At 47.5% G+C, this 18,521-nt stretch overlaps 6 protein-coding genes and 1 non-coding gene across 7 annotated transcripts; 1 reads left to right on the top strand and 6 right to left on the bottom strand.

Moving 5' to 3' along the window:
* Positions 1–805: 805 nt before the first annotated feature.
* Positions 806–2,868, bottom strand: acuF (phosphoenolpyruvate carboxykinase PCK1; the record flags this gene model as incomplete). Its single annotated transcript, XM_040833697.1, has 3 exons — positions 806–2,149; positions 2,488–2,764; positions 2,819–2,868. The coding sequence occupies 3 exons, from the start codon at positions 2,866–2,868 to the stop codon at positions 806–808; spliced, it is 1,671 nt and encodes a 556-aa protein (XP_040684154.1).
* Positions 2,869–4,388: 1,520 nt separating this feature from the next.
* Positions 4,389–4,808, bottom strand: ASPWEDRAFT_46078 (uncharacterized protein). Its single transcript, XM_040836687.1, has one exon. It carries the CDS (start codon positions 4,753–4,755, stop codon positions 4,558–4,560), a length of 198 nt encoding a protein of 65 aa, XP_040684153.1. The 5' UTR covers positions 4,756–4,808; the 3' UTR covers positions 4,389–4,557.
* Positions 4,809–6,591: 1,783 nt separating this feature from the next.
* ASPWEDRAFT_46076 (putative plasma membrane antiporter) lies at positions 6,592–9,320 on the bottom strand. Its single transcript, XM_040836686.1, has 9 exons — positions 8,994–9,320; positions 8,868–8,936; positions 8,711–8,817; positions 8,489–8,662; positions 8,020–8,432; positions 7,926–7,974; positions 7,512–7,878; positions 7,360–7,461; positions 6,592–7,313 (listed from the first exon to the last, which is right to left on the bottom strand). Exons 1-9 carry the CDS (start codon positions 9,046–9,048, stop codon positions 6,955–6,957), a joined length of 1,695 nt encoding a protein of 564 aa, XP_040684152.1. The 5' UTR covers positions 9,049–9,320; the 3' UTR covers positions 6,592–6,954.
* ASPWEDRAFT_t199 lies at positions 6,794–6,901 on the bottom strand. The gene has a single exon. It is a non-coding gene; the product is annotated as a tRNA-Met (tRNA).
* Positions 9,321–10,567: 1,247 nt separating the features above from the next.
* Positions 10,568–11,493, bottom strand: ASPWEDRAFT_55054 (PEX11 family protein; the record flags this gene model as incomplete). The annotated part of the gene is made up of 3 exons (XM_040838145.1): positions 10,568–10,730; positions 10,788–11,265; positions 11,427–11,493. 3 exons carry the CDS (start codon positions 11,491–11,493, stop codon positions 10,568–10,570), a joined length of 708 nt encoding a protein of 235 aa, XP_040684151.1.
* A 1,418-nt stretch (positions 11,494–12,911) lies between these two features.
* On the bottom strand, positions 12,912–14,647 carry ASPWEDRAFT_121569 (putative MFS phospholipid transporter (Git1); the record flags this gene model as incomplete). The annotated part of the gene is made up of 6 exons (XM_040829092.1): positions 12,912–13,004; positions 13,060–13,330; positions 13,383–13,693; positions 13,743–13,761; positions 13,813–14,411; positions 14,465–14,647. The coding sequence occupies 6 exons, from the start codon at positions 14,645–14,647 to the stop codon at positions 12,912–12,914; spliced, it is 1,476 nt and encodes a 491-aa protein (XP_040684150.1).
* Positions 14,648–16,251: 1,604 nt separating this feature from the next.
* On the top strand, positions 16,252–18,469 carry ASPWEDRAFT_46073 (proteasome regulatory particle lid subunit RPN7). The gene is made up of 3 exons (XM_040836685.1): positions 16,252–16,848; positions 16,915–17,741; positions 17,815–18,469. Exons 1-3 carry the CDS (start codon positions 16,378–16,380, stop codon positions 18,005–18,007), a joined length of 1,491 nt encoding a protein of 496 aa, XP_040684149.1. The 5' UTR covers positions 16,252–16,377; the 3' UTR covers positions 18,008–18,469.
* Positions 18,470–18,521: the final 52 nt, after the last annotated feature.

The following is an 18,521-nucleotide window of genomic DNA, read 5'->3' as shown; positions in this document are numbered from 1 at the left end:
CGGAAGCAGACATCGGGACACTATGATACACCCCCTATCAAACTCCCCAGGCAAGCATCCGAGGACTCGGCGGGCGGGAGGTGGAGGCGGAACTTCACTGGGCTTCCCGTTCATGGACCGCGGGAAGTGAAAAATGCGGAATTCGGCGTTTTAACTAACTGACAACTAGCAATGCCAGTTATGCGTACGTGTCAGTCGTAGTAAGCGTAGTAAGCACAGCCTATATGGTTTAGATGCCCTGTTAGTTCTGATATCCTGGCCAATGATATCCATCATCATACTCGTTAGAGATAGGCAAGATAAACAATACCCGCTATTCGGACCTATATCGACTGTCATCATGTTCGAGCGACTACAAATTACCAAATTGCCGATTATCGCTGACGGCGGACTACTCTCCTCCTGCTATCGACATCATTCTCGCGGATTCTTTTCCGTAGAATCGATCAGGCTCATCAATCTGCCTGTTTTCATCGTGTAATAGTTCAACACTTGTCTCAACAATGCGTTGTCAATCTGATCCTGATATAACTAGATAGCTCTTTCTTTCTCCATCTTGACTACATTCTTTTTGACTTTCTTTTACATGGACTCATTATATAAATACTTTTGTTCATTCTGATAAAAAATAACGGATGAGGTATAAGGTATGAGTATCATATATCCCTTTTAGCTTGCCCCTGTGCAAGCACATGGTTAGGGTACAAAACCACTTCACTCAAAGCAGAAAACACGCCATGCAAATATATAAACAAGAATGGAAAAAAGGAAAAGGAAAACAAAAGGTATCAATCATGCAACATCTCTATGCGACAACGGGACCGGCCGCAATCACCTCGGGGGTGGCCTCGTCAGAGTACTTCTTGAAGTTCTCGTTGAACAAGGTGGCCAGCTTGTTGACTTCACTGGTGAAGGGGGTGGAGGCGGTCCAGCTGCTCTTGGGGTTCAGGAGCTCAGAGGGAACACCGGGGCAGCTCTTGGGCACGGGCAGGTTGAAGACATCGTAGGTCTCGTACTCAACGTTGGCCAGGGTACCGTTGTGGATGGCGTCCAAGATGGCACGAGTGTACTTCAGAGGGCAACGCTTGCCACCAGTGGTAGCGCCAGCGCCAACCCATCCGGTGTTGAGCAACCAGGCGTTGGCCTTGTGTTGCTGGATCTTGTCAGCCAGCATGCGAGCGTAGCGCATGGGGTGCAAAGCCAAGAAGGGCTGAGCGAAGCAAGACGAGAAGGTGGCCTGGGGCTCGGTCACACCGTCCTCAGTACCGGCCATCTTGGAGGTGTAACCAGAGATGAAGTGGAACATGGTCTGCTCGGTGGTGAGCTTGGAGATAGGAGGAAGGACACCACGAGCGTCGCAAGTGAGCAGAATGATGTTCTGGGGGTGCTTTTCGCTGATGCAGGGGATCTTGGCGTTCTCGATGTACTCAATGGGGTAGGCGCAACGGGTGTTCTCGGTGAGAGTGGAGTCGTCGTAGTCGACGTTACGGGAAATGGGGTCGAAGACAACGTTCTCCAAGACGGATCCGTAGCGGATGGCGTTGAAAATATCGGGCTCCTTCTCGGCGGAGAGACCAATGCACTTGGCGTAGCAGCCACCCTCAATGTTGAAGACACCAGTGTCGGTCCAGCAGTGCTCGTCGTCACCGATCAGGGCACGCTTGGGGTCGGCCGACAGAGTGGTCTTACCGGTTCCGGACAGACCGAAGAAGACGGTAACATCGCCGTTCTCACCCTCGTTGGCGGAGGAGTGGAGAGTCAAGACATTGTGCTTGACGGGCATTTCGTAGAACAGAACAGTGAAGACACCCTTCTTCATCTCACCGGCGTACTCAGTACCCAGGATAACCATCTCCTTCTCGGCAAAGTTGATAGCGACGGAAGTGGCCGAGGTCATACCCTCAGTGAAGCGGTTGGCAGGGAACGAACCAGCGTTGTAGATGACATAGTCGGGGTGGAAGTGGTTGAGCTCCTCTTGCGAGGGGCGGATAAGCATGTTGCGCATGAACAAGGCATGGTAGGCACGGGCACAGACGACACGGACGCTGATACGGTATCTCTCATCCCATCCGGCGAAACCATCAATAACGTAGATACGGTTACGGGTGTTGAGGTAGTCGACAGCACGCTCACGGTTGATTCTCCAGACCTAGATGAGGGTTAGCTAATCAGCCTTATGTCGTGGTAACGTCATGACACGTGATGATAGATAAACGGGGGGGAGGCGGGGGCGAAGTCTCGCAGTCACAGAGAGAGCAAGGGAGAGAATGCAAATGTAGATGACCAAAATGTCTCAATACACCGCATGACCAAGGGAGGACAAGCTGATCAGGTTGCACAGCTGTGCTGCCGGAAAAGCTTGACATCTTGTATGCATATGCAAGGATAAAAGTGGGCCCATCTGCAAGGGCGAAGGAAAAGCAAAATTGCGGGATATAGTAGAAAAAACCGCGCAAAGAAAAAGCAAACAAGATATGAAGAACGTACATCAGGAGTCATGGGCTTGTTGACAGGTCCCCACCAGACATCGTTCTCAGAGGATTCCTCCTTGACGACACGCTTGTCGGAGGGAGAGCGACCAGTTTTGGCACCAGAGTATGCGGTCAAGGCGCCGCTGGATGTGATGGCAGTACCAGTCTCGTAGACGAGAGCATCTTCGTAGAGGGCAGCAACAGAGGGGTTGGCAATGATGGCGACTCGGTCGTAGTCGATGTGGGCGTGCTCGTGAAGCTCCTCCTCGAGCTCAGTGTGGCTCTTACCCGGCCTGAGGAAGGTCAGCAAGGGCTCAAGATAGGCAAAGAGAAAAGACAAGACGTACTGGACACCACCAGGGTGCAGGGCAGTGCGATTAACAGATGTAGCAACCATATTGTGTTGTTTCAACGAAGTCGAGTGATAATTATTGTTTCTTTGTTTAGCGACTTGCTGTTGGAAGAAATCTGAATGCAAAGGACCAGAATCCGAGGGGGAAGCTGGGGGTATATGAATGTTCTTAGCATAGGCCATGATTGCAACGAAAGTGAGTAAGAATGAGGATCTCGTCTTCAGAATCCCATGTGCTTCTCCACAGTTCCACGGAAGATGTCGGGGGCAAAGCACGGGAGCTGGAGGCGGCGGTGGTAACCGTGGGCGAAGATGGAATGGACGAGGCAGTTGGAGATGGAAGAATGGAGGCCCGGAAAGTCCCGAGAATCCCCAGACAGCACGAAGAGGAAACGGAGGAACCGATCGGAATCCCGACCGATGATGACCTGCAGGCGGTATGATTGGCCGAGAGGCAGCAAGGAACGCGAATTGGTGAATATCGATGAGTGATTTTTTAGCATGAAGCTAGAAGATGAACGAGTTAGAATACGGGGCTGTTTTACTATTAGTGACTAGAAATAGTTTGCACGGGTGCGATGATATGCCTTCAGTATGACGTTGAATGATCTCACTACAAGTCCATGATGCTAGAATAAACCTTCTTCTACTTTCCTCTCAATAATTGAACCATTAACTCTAAGGTATAGCTATTGTATTGAATGTATGAATGACGAAATGACTCTCAGCCGAGGGACAGATCACGGACACTCGGGCCCAATCAGTATCGGCAAAGTGGGCAGAACATATTGCCGCTTTGCCCTTCTGGTTTTCGCCTGTGGAGGAAAACATCATCATCTGCAAGTGGAAGAACAGTGAAAAAGTTTCTGAATGGCCGAATGCACCTTTGGTCCGCTGACGGTTGCCACTGACGGTCGAACGATAACCCCAGGATTTGTTAGGCTGGTCTAGCGGCTGATCGAAAGACAGGATGACTGGGAATTACGTAGGCGTCGGGGAAATGGATTCATCAATTGCATTTTCAGTTTGAGAATTGAACGGTGCACTTGCGACTAGCGGGCTCTAGGTCTAGAATGGAGGTATTCATGTTCATTTGGGCGGCTAACAGCGGGGGCATTTCAGGGGGACTGGAAAATGATCCATCACAGCATTTTCGTCTATACATAGTCGATCTATTTATTCTTAAATGCCTCAATCCGAGAATGTGATTGTAAAGCAGGCTGCAGTATGTAGTCAACATTGCAATACACAGATTACAGACGGTGGGCTGAAATCACGCATATCAGGCAGAAATCAAGCGGATGCCATCCGAAAAATCGATCGGGTTCTGTGCAACCAGCAAATTCATCATTCGCATGAGGCATTTTCAATAATGTGCATCGCAATCCCGGTGCAAATATGCGACCGGAAACAAGGCCAACGATGATGAGGATTGTCGCTATCACAGATCGAATCCAGCAGGTTTGCTCTTCCTAAAACACCCGGATTTGGGGGAAATCATCGTGTGCTCCACACTTAGCCTGCCCTGCCCGAACAAGAAACATTTTCGAAACACACAGCCTGGGCCTGGATTGACGATGTTTTTTTTGTGTCCCCTACATTCCCCGATTTGGTGGACCTAGCAGGGTCAGCTTCTGGATTCTTTCCGATGGGTGGATTCTATTACCTATCATCGGGAAGATAGGAACAGCCTGGATACTGGTGATAGAAGTTGATATATCGACTGTAGCCTTCTTAGAGACTCATATTCGTGTCGACCACCTGGATATTCCGATGAAGTTGATAGAATCGCAGCCGGGGTGTCGCGTGGTCTGGGGTTACTTGGCTGCGGGGTACATCAGCAGTAGTATGAAGTACTCGAGATAGATGAAATCTCCGATCGTGACTCTGGGCATTCTTGGCCATCTTGACACCTGACGTCGTATAGGTCATGTGTCTGTCTATGAGTATACGAACTGTAGGTATGATCAGTAACTGACAACAAAATATCAAAATATCAAATATCAAATGATCAAATGAGGTCGTCTAGACCATCTATATTTAAATTATTTATACTATCCAGCCATGTGTTGTTACCCCGGATTTTCCAACCCCAGAGTTGCTTAAATTCCCAGCCTTTGCTACTTTCGGTCACCGGACAGAACTTCATCTGAATGCATCCGATTCGCGATGGCGGGTGGATCTGTCTGTCTGTCTTTTCGATAGGTCGTTCTATTATAGGCATTCTACCAGGTGTTTTATCTAATGGCATTACTGTATCAGAAATCAATGGTTCGTCGTGTTGGTGTTGGTGTTCCTGATCTTGCTGATGGGGATGTCTTGGCTATGTCCCAATTAGGAAATATGCATTCTCTGTCTTAGTAGTGAGTTATAGTGGCTGTTTACTTGTCTAATCTTTCTGTGTCTCCTTGCCATCTTTATTCTATTACACTGGTCAGGATAGCTTCGCAGTTCAGACCTCTCGTACATGCATACTAGCATTGAAGATTTCGAGTAGGACTAGTGAAGCCAGACCAGAGGACAGCACTAAACTTACTCTCCAGAAAGCATAAATATTAGTATATCAAATGGTTGATCCATGGAAGAACAGTTGATGGTTTCCTGGATGGAAGACTCACCTATACTGCACTGGTATAGTATACTATACAGCATCAATATTTATCAAGTGTTTATTTGGAACCTTCAGCTATCAAGAGCCGTCAAACAACTGTTGATTAGATGGGCATTATAGTGGAAAGGTTCTTGTTGTGTCCATATTGTTTGTTAGTAGCCTATCTTCCGTGCATCGATATATATCCCGAGCTGGCGGAGCTTCATTTGTATTTCACGACACCACAGTAGTACTATCATATGAACTTTTCGAGTGTCGCGAATAACATAAATATATCCAATATATTCAGATAGATATAAAAACTGTTCTCGGTATCCAATAAACGGCCATGTCATAGACACAAGTGTCATGGTTTATGGGTGGAGCAGTTATATTTAATCCACTGCTTAAAGCTTTCGGCTAAATTCAATATGAAATGCCTAGCATTTACACACTCTTAACGATAAATAATTCAGCATTTTTTAAAGCACTGAAGCGTGGAAAGTTGCCGGGTACCTGATGCTATCCCCGGTTCGTTTACAACACCAGTCGTCCAACAGATCAATACAATAAATATTCATATTCCTCTATCACACACACCCAGTCTTATCAGACTATCACTTATTCAATAACCACCTAGATTTTAGCCCATCTAATTCACCTACACGTCACTATCACTGCCAGCAGTCACTTGCCAGTCAGACTGACCGAGAAGCGGGGCTGCCCACCACCGGCGGGGTTAAAAACAAATCATCTCTTTCTGATTATCATCGTCTTCATCTTTCTTCATCCATCGCTTTCATCAAACTCTCTTGCCTACTTTATCCAAGTAACCAGGTACGTATTAAACATCTTCATATACACAAACCATCTAACGTGCTCTACTCAGTCTACTTCAACAACAAAATGTCTCCTCACAAGAGCTGCCCCGCCTGCAACGCTGAGATCCCCGGCGAGACCAAGACTTGTGGTTCTTGCGGAAAGGTATTTCTTTCTTCTCTTATTTGATTGTGTGACGTGAGGCTAATTATGAGATAGTCCTGCCCCGTTTAAGTCGATTCGATCGATGGGATAGTTACGTTTACGATGTCGACGATGAAGATGAGATGAGACGAGATAGATGCATGACGACGGTGCTACGATGGAGTTGGGTTTAGATGGGATGGGATGGGATGGTGGTTGGGGAGTTGAACAATACTAGGAGAATATGACTTTATTTTATTTATCTATTTGCTCATATCGTAGACGGACATTATCCAAAAAGTAGTTGAGTTGTCTTTTGTTGATTACCCCTCCAAGTGATAAATCACGGATATCCTATCAGTCCCACCGGCCCACTCTGCCAACCAAAAAAAAACTTTTAAAAAAGAAAAAAGAAATTGCCCCCATCCAGGATCGAACTGGAGACCTCGGGATGTCAAATCTGTTTAACAGAAATGTCATAGGATTTTATGAGACCCACGTGATAACCAACTACACCATAGAGGCAACTTGTTGAGGACTTGCCAGAATTAGTGTAATATCAACCAACTGTCAATCAATCAGACCATCTCTCGTGTGTCCACGGCTGCTTCCTTTGTAGGTGGTTGTTCTATACTGCAGCTGCTTCTGCTTCGACTTCTGCTTTCGCTGCCGTGGAGTATATTTGTTCTATCTTCATCAGTTGAATTTGATTCCTCGTCTTCATCGGACGCTCGTGGAAATTGGTTATTCACGATTACCGAGTGTCGCTGAGGTCCAATGGTGCTGTTGCTGGGCAAGGGCTCGTTTTCGGATAGGAGGATGATCTCTACTGGATGATCACAGATCCGAGGGACCTTGAAGATTCGATAGAGGATGTTGAGAATCGGAACAGACAGGCCATGCACGACAATCGAGAAAAAGACCAACCAGTACACCACTATATCATGTTAGTGAGTGCGCTGCACCCTGTCGTCGAACCATACCTGGTGTCATGGAAGCAGTCAAGTTGTTAATCTCTCGATCACTCTTCCCCGGGCCTGGAAAGAGTCGCCTTGCGTACTCTACGTATGAAATCGCTCCAACACCTAGACAGGATTAACACTGCACATTATATATAAACCAGACGATAACCTACCAATCGGTCCAAAATACCCCATAAACAACGCTTCTCTCCAAGTGTCGCAAACCTTGGGCATAAACCGATACCCCAGCATAATAGCAGGAATACGACGAAAAGCCAGGATCAGAAACCCAAGCGCAAACAGTCGCGTTATTGTTATTTCGGTAGTGTCGGGCATGTGGAACTGATCCCATGGCATGACGGCACCAAGATATATAAATGTCCCAAAGTTCATCAGCGTTTCAATCGTAGAGTTGAACGAGTCATGTCGTGCTTGTGTTTCGGCGTGATATAGCCCGTCCCAGTTCAAGGTGCTGCCTGCGACGAAGCAGGCAAGTGTCTCGTCAGAACCAACGCAGCCACAGGTACCGACGATAAACAGCTAGAGGATGTCAGCTAATATATCAAGTGCATGTCTCGTGTCCTTACCCCCAGGGCTACTGGAACAAGTCGAAAGCACTCGTTATCAATCCATCGCCTGAAACCATTAGAAAGACATTCTCATCTAGAAGAGCAAACCCACCGTCTCGATGCCAGATTAAAAAGCTTCCGGGAAATAAACCCCACAAAAGCACCATATCCAGTGCCCATGATAATCATATAGAAAACACCCTCAACAGCCCAGTGCTTCAATGCCCGACTTGCACCTCCACCAAATCTTCCGACATCAGATGCACCGAGAAAATCAGGAACCCCCCTTGCGAGATCAAACTCCTCCATACTGACAGTGTTGGCTGGCGTGTCGGCATACCGCAAGAGTGAGACGGCGAGCAACAGAAAAGGAAACCCAAAGCCATCGTTACCTCCTGCCTCGGCTGACATGAATTCACGAAGAGGTCGACGGACGTAGTTATCTGAAAATGGACCTTTTGCGATCGCTTGCGATAGAATTGGATCCGTGCAGGTGATACAGGAGGCGATGATGAGCGACGCAAGCTATTCCAACGAAATCATTAGCAGCTAAGGTCTATCAGTGAGAATGATAGACCAACATAGGATATCCTCGGCACAATCAGCATGATACACGCCGACGTCGAAAGCCACGATATAGTCATCAGCGGAAGCAGACAGATCGTCATCTCAACGACTCGCTGTCTCAAGTATCTCTTCGGCAGTTCATATCCCACCTTGACCAACTGAATACCAATCACCAAACGCGTCAAGCCCTATCCAAGTCAGCTTCAAGTCTCAGCCATATCCATGCTGTCCCATACATAAGCGATTTCGCTTTTCTTGTTATCATCCTCGCCTCCCCATTGATCCACACTGAGGAACTTGGTTCCAACCGGCCCAAGTGCAACCCCTATAACAAACGCAGGCACTTGATAGACGTCAGAATCATTCAAGTCCAGAGGAAGAGTGTCATCGTACAGGCCTCCCCGATGTACCATTTCTGTTTTATCTTCAGCGAGATAAACCCAAAGAGAAGAATATATAGACCTTGAAGAGACGTCAGCATTGAATAGTTTCAAATGCCAGTGAGAGGGGAAAACACACCCAAAACTGAAATGACAACATTCAAACTACTGACATCGAGAAGTGGGTGAAGCATCCTGCCCCACGATCCAAGGGGAATGAATCCAGAAATAGTAGTCTTAGTGACACCCGCAAATAAAAAAGATCACCCAGCAAGCCCCATGAGACTGGTCGACAAACGAACTAGCCGTTGGATACCCTCATTGAGCGAGTCGAAATTCAAAATAGTAAAGTCCCAGCCTTACAGGGTTGACAGATAATTCTCAGAAAAGATGGAAACAGACTCATGTCGAACCTCTTCTTTTTTTTTTGCTCACTCAAAGATGCAGTCGAAAAAAAAATCACAACATGGGGCGAAGAATGTCCAGAAAGAAAGCCATTGACGGGACATCGCATCAATATCAAAGCCGTTATCTATCTATTTTTCATCCCTTTACCCACCCTTGTCTCATTTCTCAATAGTACCAGAGGCGAATTGAGACACATACCCAAGGTGGGCCGCCACAGGGCACAGATGCCCTTACAGGACACATTGTGACAGGAAAAGCTTGGTGGCACACACAGTTTGCCCCTGATCGACGCGTCTGGCCTTTGATGCAGGCTGCGAGGATCACGGTATCAGATGGATGGGATTAAAGAAGGAGCCTCGCCTGGTCTGGAGAAAAGAACAGAACTGGAGGCGTTATGCCCATTGCCGATGGTATTTGTGAATTCCAGTTGACGTGTCTAACAGTAAGCTGCAGACCCCTCGATGTATCAAGAAAGGGATGAGCTGATGAGGCTTCTTATCTCCTGCCCCTCATTACAGACAAAAGCAAGCAATGGTGGCTGGAATGATCCGTCTTATTGGATTATGGTCTGTTTCCAACAACCACGCTCAGCAATTCCGATTCAATTGAATTTATGATACCCAGTATTAATCGATGGAGGGGCAACTCCCAGGATGATACTGGCCACAAAGAGAAAGGCTTCATACCCAGCCGTGGCGAAAATCAGGGGTGATGTTTTGATCCCCAGGATCATCACTATGTTTATCGGGAGATTGCAGATCATACTGGGCACCTAAATGCCTGAATTTCAAGGCCATCTGCAGACATGTGAAACATCCCCATGCTTGATATTCACATGTTATGATGAAATCCGGTTAGTGGATGGTTGGACTGGATGATTGTGTAACAGTAGATTATAAGTAGTACAAGGCACCCTTTTGGCCGGTTCTGTCAGTGGAATGAGTCATTTGGAAATACAAGCCCAGACTAAGAAGCTCAAAGATCAGATCAAGTAAGTGTGTAGTACAGTACAACAACAAAGAAAGGGATATATTCCTAAAGTACGGAGTACATGTGTTCATAAAAAAGAAAAGCAGTAAACTGCGCGCTCAACTGTCGAATTGAGGACTGGTGGATATTCATCTCTCGGCCATTCTTTGCTCATCCCATACGATATCTCACTTCCTAGCACCAAACCGGTATATAATATAAACCCGCAAGACCCGATTATCAGACGAGACACATCAGCATAAATAGATATTGCCCGTCCGTTGTCGTAAATTTGCGTGAAACCCCAATCGAAAAGAAAACCCCCGTTTCATCCGCTTATGCGGTCTTTCGCCACTGGGACCAGAGACCAATCAAACTGCTGACTGTACCGCCAATACCGACAATTCCGTCGTCGAGGTTGGCGTATCCGAGTGCAGAGACGGGCGCGGTCAAGTCGCACAGGTCCGAAATGAGCTGGATACGGGCTGCAGAACGTTCCCTGTGAAACAGTTAGCATGGCAATTCCAAAACATATGCACGTTGATGGAGAACGAACTTTTCAATCTTCTTAGCCTCAACAACTCCCTCACCCTCCTTGCGGTCGATGGTCTTCTCCTTCTCTTGCAGTCTCCACAGCGAGTAGATACCAGCGACTGCACTGCAGGCCAAACCGGCCATCCAAGCACGGTAGGCGGACTCCTGCAAACGCTTGGCCGAGGCAAGCTTTTTGACACCAATGGTGTCAACAACTCCGATGGTGTCGAGGGTGAGATAGCCGGCGTAACCGAGCTGGCGACCGACGGCAAGGTATCGGAGCACTGGGTCGATGGGGCTCTTGTTTTCCAAGGCAACCGAGGCGGCCTTAAGGTGTTCAATGAACTTTCCAATTCGGAGAATCTTTCGTGTTGTTCCGAACTGCTTCTTGACTGCGTTGAAGGGCTCGATGGCGGCTTGAGGGCGGTTGGTGCGGTAAAGGTACCAGGCGTAGAAGCGCGAGAAGTATTGGAGTGTACGCAGAATCTTGTCACGACCCACTGGAGATTTATTAGAAACCGTTGATATAATTTGTAGTATAGCAGAAGAGCCCAGAGATGTGATATTTCTCTACACAGACAGACGAGACAGTTCAGCAGGAACGCCAAAGTTTGCCGTTCCCCTGTTTCCTCTTCGCCGATAGTGGAAAGTGGTCACATACCCGTTGTCGCAGCAAAGCGCAAGTAGTGCGCCAGGGCAGGGTGGTAGAGAATCGCGTCTGCAACCATTTTGTGTTTTATTATTATGACTTGGCGAGATGAGTCGTATTAAGAAGTCGCTCCGGAGGTCGGATTCCGCGCGAAACGATGAGGGGAAACGGGAAACGTCACCACGAGACCAAGGTGAAGCAAGAGGCAGGCCAGCTGAATAGGATGAAAGGAGACGAGGATATAGCAAAAGAGAGGATGATAGAGCGACTCCACGGACGACGATAGGAAAAAGGAAGCGGGAGATAAAGACGGAAATGGGGAGAAATTAGTAGTATGGGGGGAAAGGATGCGAGTCGGTAACTGAACAGGCCGGCGATCGAAAGCACCGACACGGCCACCTGCCGTCAACCTCGGTTGAATCCGTGGGCAGACGGGATGAACGTTCAGCACTCCATCCATCCCCGGTTTTTTCCCCGTGAAAATCGCTCCATATGATTGCACTCCATTTGTTCTCCAATAATAATCGCCGAGATGCTGATGATAATGACGGTGTTGATTACGATGAACATGGTGCTTGACTCTTACTCTCTCGCATCATGTGACTGCGGGAATTATCGTGCTGTTTCTCAGATCAACCGAGCTTTAATGCTCCTTCAAATTGGCTGAAGAACTCATATGTCATCACATCAACGGATATATTCAGATCTACCATTTTAGGAATGCAATATTTCTGACAGTCTGGAGTTTTATCACCGCGACGCATTCAGACACTCTGTTTGCTGGATCATGGAAGTTTACAAGCACCACACCCGCAATCCTTGCTACATGCCAATAACCGACAGCGACTATCCAGCGCTCTTCGACTGTGGCTCATCGGATCAACTGGATGGCAACATTGAAGCCTGACTTACGTGTCAACAACAAACGGATGATTCAACTAAGTCGCTCTTGGGTTGTCTTTATACCTTGGCACCGATAACAATGACGGACAAGACTAATTCTCAGTTAAATTATATTTCTGGATCCGGGGCTTGATTGCGTTTGGAAGGTTGCAAATAGGGTTTCTGGTATTCCCGAGAGAAGCGGTTTCCGATCGTCCGACATCTTTTGATGGCAAGCAAAAAGTTGATGGAATTCCAAGAGGTATCTAAAGTACATCAACAGGTAGGGCTATCATCAAATGTATGAACAGTCAATACGCCCGCGTCAGATCATGGGGGGATCAGCACGATGCGCGCACGTCCTCTAACAACCATTTTGTCTCGCATCCGGGCATTTCAAGGAATTCAGGTCGCGTGGGGTCTCAGTTCGATGGTGGAACCGACACAATCAGGGCAAGGTGATGGCTTTCAAAGTCGCTGTCGTAGTCTGGGGCTTACCACGTGTGTCGCAAAAGGGCATTTGGTCACATAATCTCCGGCAGTCGCATAGGAAATGGCTGAGGGGTTGGCGCTAAGGGCAGCATATGGGAAAATATCGGTACCAGGAAACATCGACTATATCTGCTCCCTGTTGCCCATGGTTCCGGTATCGTATCCATTGGCTTCGAGGTATTCACGGAATTTTTCGTCTTCGTGCGTAATTGTGTCCTATACAACAATCGGCAACCGCTTTCCAAAAGGGAAATAAAGATTGGCAACATACCTGTCCAATTTGCGGTAGGAGGAAGTAGGCCAGTGCAGCGCTGAAAATGCACAGGGAGCTCGACACGAAGAAGGGATCCTGGCCATAGCGGATTTTGTTTGGGGCATTCTTTTGAATGATTGGAAACACATAGGTGCCCACGAATGCGCCTATTTTGCCGGCAGCGGCAGCAATGCCGTAATACTGACCTCGGATCGCAGTGGCGCTGCTCTTTGCCGCGCAGAGTCCAATGTTATCGCCTGGTCCCATCTCACCAAGGGCTGAGAAGATACTATTTTCACAAGTCAGCTAAAGTAGTCCACGCTTGGGTAGAGGGTGCTCACCCATAGACCACCACAAATGCCGCAACGTTCTTGGATGTCGCAAGCCATTCATAACAACCCGCCATAATGAATCCAATAATACCTTGGAGCCCGACACCAATGGCCACGGTGTTCCGAGGACCGATCCAGTCACTTACAAAAGCTCCAGCGAAAGAACCGGGGATATAGAAGAGATAAACCACCGTACTCCAGCCAAAGCTCTTCCACATCGCGGTGTCGTTTCCTAGAATGATTGACACCCATTCGGAGGAGTATATGCCGAAGGAATAAGAAGAGAAATCGTAAATAAACCAAATTAACGAAACAACGGTCTGCACTCTGTTAGTCGAGAATGTTTCCCGTCAGGTATGGGGTGCTAACCAGGCGCTTCCAATAGAACCTGCTCCAGTTAGCCTATCAGATACAATGTTTTGGAGAATCCCAAGCTTACTTGATAATTAACCAAAAAGGAAACTTGCGCATACGCTCACGCTTGAATTCTTCTGGTTCGCCCAATTTCAGTCGCAGATAGAACAAACTGAGCGGTGGGATGACACCCAAACCCAAGGCTACACGCCAGGCAGCGCGCAGATGATCCTCAGTGAAGATCAAGACCAAGATTGTTGGTATGAAGGCCGAGAAGACATACGCAAGGTCGATTTGAAAATTAGTAAACAGGATGAACCAGCGATTCCGATGGCCTTCCTTGAGTTCTCCGGTGTTCTCTGCTGCCGCGACAGACCCTGCTGGGTACTCGCCTCCGATTCCAACTCCCAGAAAAAACCGATAGGCTGTCAACGCTGCGAACAAGCCGTATTGACTGCCATGGTATCCATAAGCACCCGCGCACAAGGCACCAAAGATGATTAGGATGACAGTGGAGATCATCAGAGACCATTTTCGAGACCAATGATCACTCAAATATCCAAATGCAAGCTGACCGACAACGGTTCCGGCGAATGTAATAGATGAGACGTTTTGGCGGGCAGGGGAATTCGAGTAGGTGTCGGGGTAGATCTTTTGTAGCATTGTGTTGACAGAACCGATCACCTAGATTAAATTTAGTTCAGATCGCACCTTGAGAGAGGAAGAGTAAGACATACGCCATTAAGATAACCGTCGGAGAAAAGACCAGCACCACAAGCAATGGTAGGCCAACTGCGCTCCCAGCGAGTCTTGAATGTGTCCTCCACTGGAGGCTCATCTAGAGGCACTTCCTTGGAAGGCACAGGATTCTTTTCTGACGGTTGCCCGGTATAATTGATTGAATCAGATTCGGAAGCCATTGCGATAATGATGTATCCGGAAAATTTCAAGTTAACATGAAGTTTTCTTGCTGGCGAGGAAGTGTAAACCGCAACAAATGAGGGGAAAGAGCCAGAGAAAGAAACGATAGGCAATTATGAGCACGAGACCCTGTCAGATTTGTACGATAAGGCTCGCGATGCTATCTCGTTCCTTTCAAAGGAGTAAATTGAGCGTAAATTGAGCGATAGAAGAAAAAGGAGAGGAAGAAAAAAGAGAAACCAAAAAACAGCGACGAGAGAATACGATGGAAGACTTCCATGAACGTCTATCACTCTTGGAGGGGGCATGTTGTAGTAGTTAGTCGGGTGGAGTCATCTTGGTAGCATCGGCTTTCTCCGTCGCCAACAGCTAAGCTTTCTGTGTCTTCATTGGGGTTCTTGTCATGCGATCAAGGACTGTTCCCTGTATCAAGATGCATTTAGAGCCATGCGTGCTACCACGTGCTGAGCCAGGCTACCTTGATTGATTCTTGAGATAGACAGCCTTATTAGACCCATAATTCCTGTATCAAGATGAGTGTCTCCATGAGAATGATAGTGGATCTTGGCCCATGCTAAGGTACTACTGTGTAACATCCTCGCACGTGCACTTGACATGTACATTCCCGATGACAGTAAAGCAGAAAATATTCAATATAATGAGAAAGAAAGAGAGAATCAGGTAGACACCTAATTTGTCTTCAAAATATTGATCAACATCCCTATCTCTTTCATTCAGAATCAAGACACCAAATGCTTCATCGGGTATACGATTCCGGCCCCCATACGCTAATTCAACTTGGGTTTGTTAGGGCCACCGGTGTTTCTCTTCCAACCGGTTTGTCGGTGATTATTTCTTGCCTGTTTAGACACGCGCGTTTTCTGAACCATAATAAAAAAGAAAAAAGAGACATGATATCAGCAAACCATTATTTATTGTCTCCCACATGCATTTCAACAGCTATAGGGCTAGTAGCTGCCCTACGTACAGCTACATGATCAGGATTCCCAGCGTTCATGTTGACTATGTAGAATGCAAGGGAATTCACAACACAGTACTCGTAACAGAGTAAATACGGGTGGATTTGCCCTGGTTATGGCCAATATGATCCTATCAGACAGCCCTGATAGCCCAGAATTGTGCTATTCAACCCTGTTCAGATAGGCCATTGAGAGGTCGATAAAGCACACCCTCGAAGCCATTCTTATCAGCAATTTATGCTGTTGTTCAGAATGACGGCCCGGGGGTATATTAGATATCTAGGTAGCAACTTATTAATCTAGATAATCAAGGCAGTTTAGAGCAAGACTTCTTTTATATGCGACATAGAGTGACAGCAATGGCAGGGAAACGGAGATTGAGTATGCGTGAAGCAATCGTTGCTAGACATAAGTGGCATTTCATTTTCAAAGCATCAGAATAATATTGAATTCCTCGTTTCAGAAATAGAAGATAAACTGACAAAATATAGAATCCTCTATTCATGCGTTGGTGACATTGTAAATCAGTAAATCAAGTGTTGATGACTGTGCCGGACTGGAAAAACGTTCCGCCAGCTGAGCTCGGGTCAGCTACTACGTGATGTATCTGCCTCATCCGTTGTCCCCCATCCTAATCAACAACATCCGAACACCATCTCACCTACCTACCAGCCTTTGCTGTCTCTTTTTCCCGTTTCTCCTAATCACCCATATACCTGCTCGACTCCCCCCATCTGCCAGCCGTCAGAATGGGGTCTGATCCGCAGTACATCAAGTACCCCGACCTCGCCCTCGCCCAACATGTCTTCAACCTCTCCAACCCATCTTGCTCCCAGACGGTGCGACAAACTTCGTTGAAAAGGCTCCAAGATGCTATCTCGGAGCATAAGATGGCCCCATTCTACAGACACCTCGCACACCCTGTCGAAGGTATCCTGAACAACTCCGGAGAAGGTGTTACCCAGCACCCGCACCCATCGGGCCCCAGCAACTCGACAAAGTCTCTCATCGCTTCTAATATGCTGGCCTCTCGCAAATCACCACAGAAGATCGATTTCCCCTGGGACGAGGCTCTATATCAGTCTTTGGTTGAGGACAACAAGAAGGACCTGGAGACCTTCCAGAAGGAGGAGGATGAGGCGCAAGAGGCAGCTGGAGAAACCGAGGTCTTGGCCGCACGGGGGAAGCGTGCTGAATTTTGGGCACGAGTAGGAGACAAGGTGAGAAATAGATGGTTTCCGACGTTGGTTTAGAGAAACACTGCTTACCAGGAATGCGTTTGATAGGACAAAGCTATCGAATCCCACGAAGAGCTTCTCGAGAAGACGACATTCCTTGGAACGAAGATCGACCTGTCGCTGGCTATGATTCGCATCGGACTGTTCTTTGGTGACGCTATCTATGTCAAGAAGAGCATTGAACGCGCAGACGCTCTCATCGAAAGCGGTGGTGATTGGGACCGAAGGAATCGCCTTAAGGCTTACAAGGGATTACACTTGCTCACGATCCGTTCCTACAACCTCGCCGCTCCTCTTCTCCTTGATAGCTTGTCCACATTCACGAGTTATGAACTTTGCAGCTACTCTGCTTTGGTTATTTACTCGGTTCTTGCTGGTTCGCTGTCATTGAAGCGGGTGGATTTTAAGGCCAAGGTTGTCGATGCACCGGAGATCAAAGCTATCCTGGGCTCTACCGAAGACAGACTGGCCGCATTGACTGGCGAAGTGTCTTCTGGTCCTAGCGCCCGGGATGAGGAGATGAAGGATGCCTCCACGACAAGAACAACCCCCGCACCTGCCACTACAGCAGTCAACCTGTCTAACTTCACCACCGGCTCTGGTGTTCAGGCCGAGACCGAGGCGGCCGTTGACTTTTCTCCCCTTGCCAACCTTGTCGACAGTCTCTACAATGGTAACTACCGGTCGTTCTTCGTGGGATTGGCAGCGGTCGAGGACCAATTCTTGACCCAGGATCGGTACCTGTACGAGCACCGTGCTTGGTTTGTCCGAGAGATGAGGTTGCGTGCCTACCAGCAGTTGCTCCAGAGCTACCGAGTGGTGGGATTGAACAGCATGGCAAATGACTTTGGCGTTACTGTCGACTTCTTGGATCGGTAGGTCTCCTTTGTAGCCGGCACAGCGATCGGTCAAATTGAATGACGAAAACATGCTAACTGACAACTGTAGGGACCTTGCCAAGTTCATCGCCAGCAACCGCATCTCATGCACCATTGATCGAGTCAACGGTATCATCGAGACGAACCGGCCAGACGACAAGAACAAGCAGTATGCGGATGTTGTGAAACATGGAGATGCACTTATCACGAAACTCCAGAAGTACGGCCAGGCTGTGCGACTCCGCGGTAGTGAACGGGGTTAGAGAGATGAGGTTTTAATTTTCTTTTGATGCCATGTATCTCCATGATTCTGCATGAGGAGCTGAACGATTGAGGAATTTTTTGGTCTTTTACTTTTTTACTCCCATTAGAGCAAAAGCATGCGAGGCTGCTGTATCATACAACTAATGACAAAAGACAACGTAACCTCGAACCTTCCATGCTGAAAAAATCTGGTCCTACTGGACTTGTGGGGATAGTCTGGGGATATTGTATGTAATCATTAGCCAAAAGAAACTCTTCGGTGCTCGGAAACATGGGGAAGGCTCTTTTGAGGCATTTATGGGCGTGCCGATGCTTTAAAACGTCGGGTCTGGACGGAGTAAACACGTGGGAAAGTCCATGGCATTAGGTAACTGAGCGTTTCTTTTTTTGGTTATCTGTTGAATTGTTGAATTAGCAGGCAGTAAAAAAGCAATTATAATCAGCTGTGAATATTAATTTACGCAATTCCTTGATGAACTGCTGGAGATATCTTAAATTCAAAGATACCAGCAG

Source organism: Aspergillus wentii (assembly GCF_001890725.1).
Source record: "Aspergillus wentii DTO 134E9 unplaced genomic scaffold ASPWEscaffold_9, whole genome shotgun sequence".
In the NCBI taxonomy this organism is placed as follows: Eukaryota; Fungi; Ascomycota; class Eurotiomycetes; order Eurotiales; family Aspergillaceae; genus Aspergillus; species Aspergillus wentii.
This window is presented reverse-complemented; position numbering and strand designations above follow the sequence as displayed.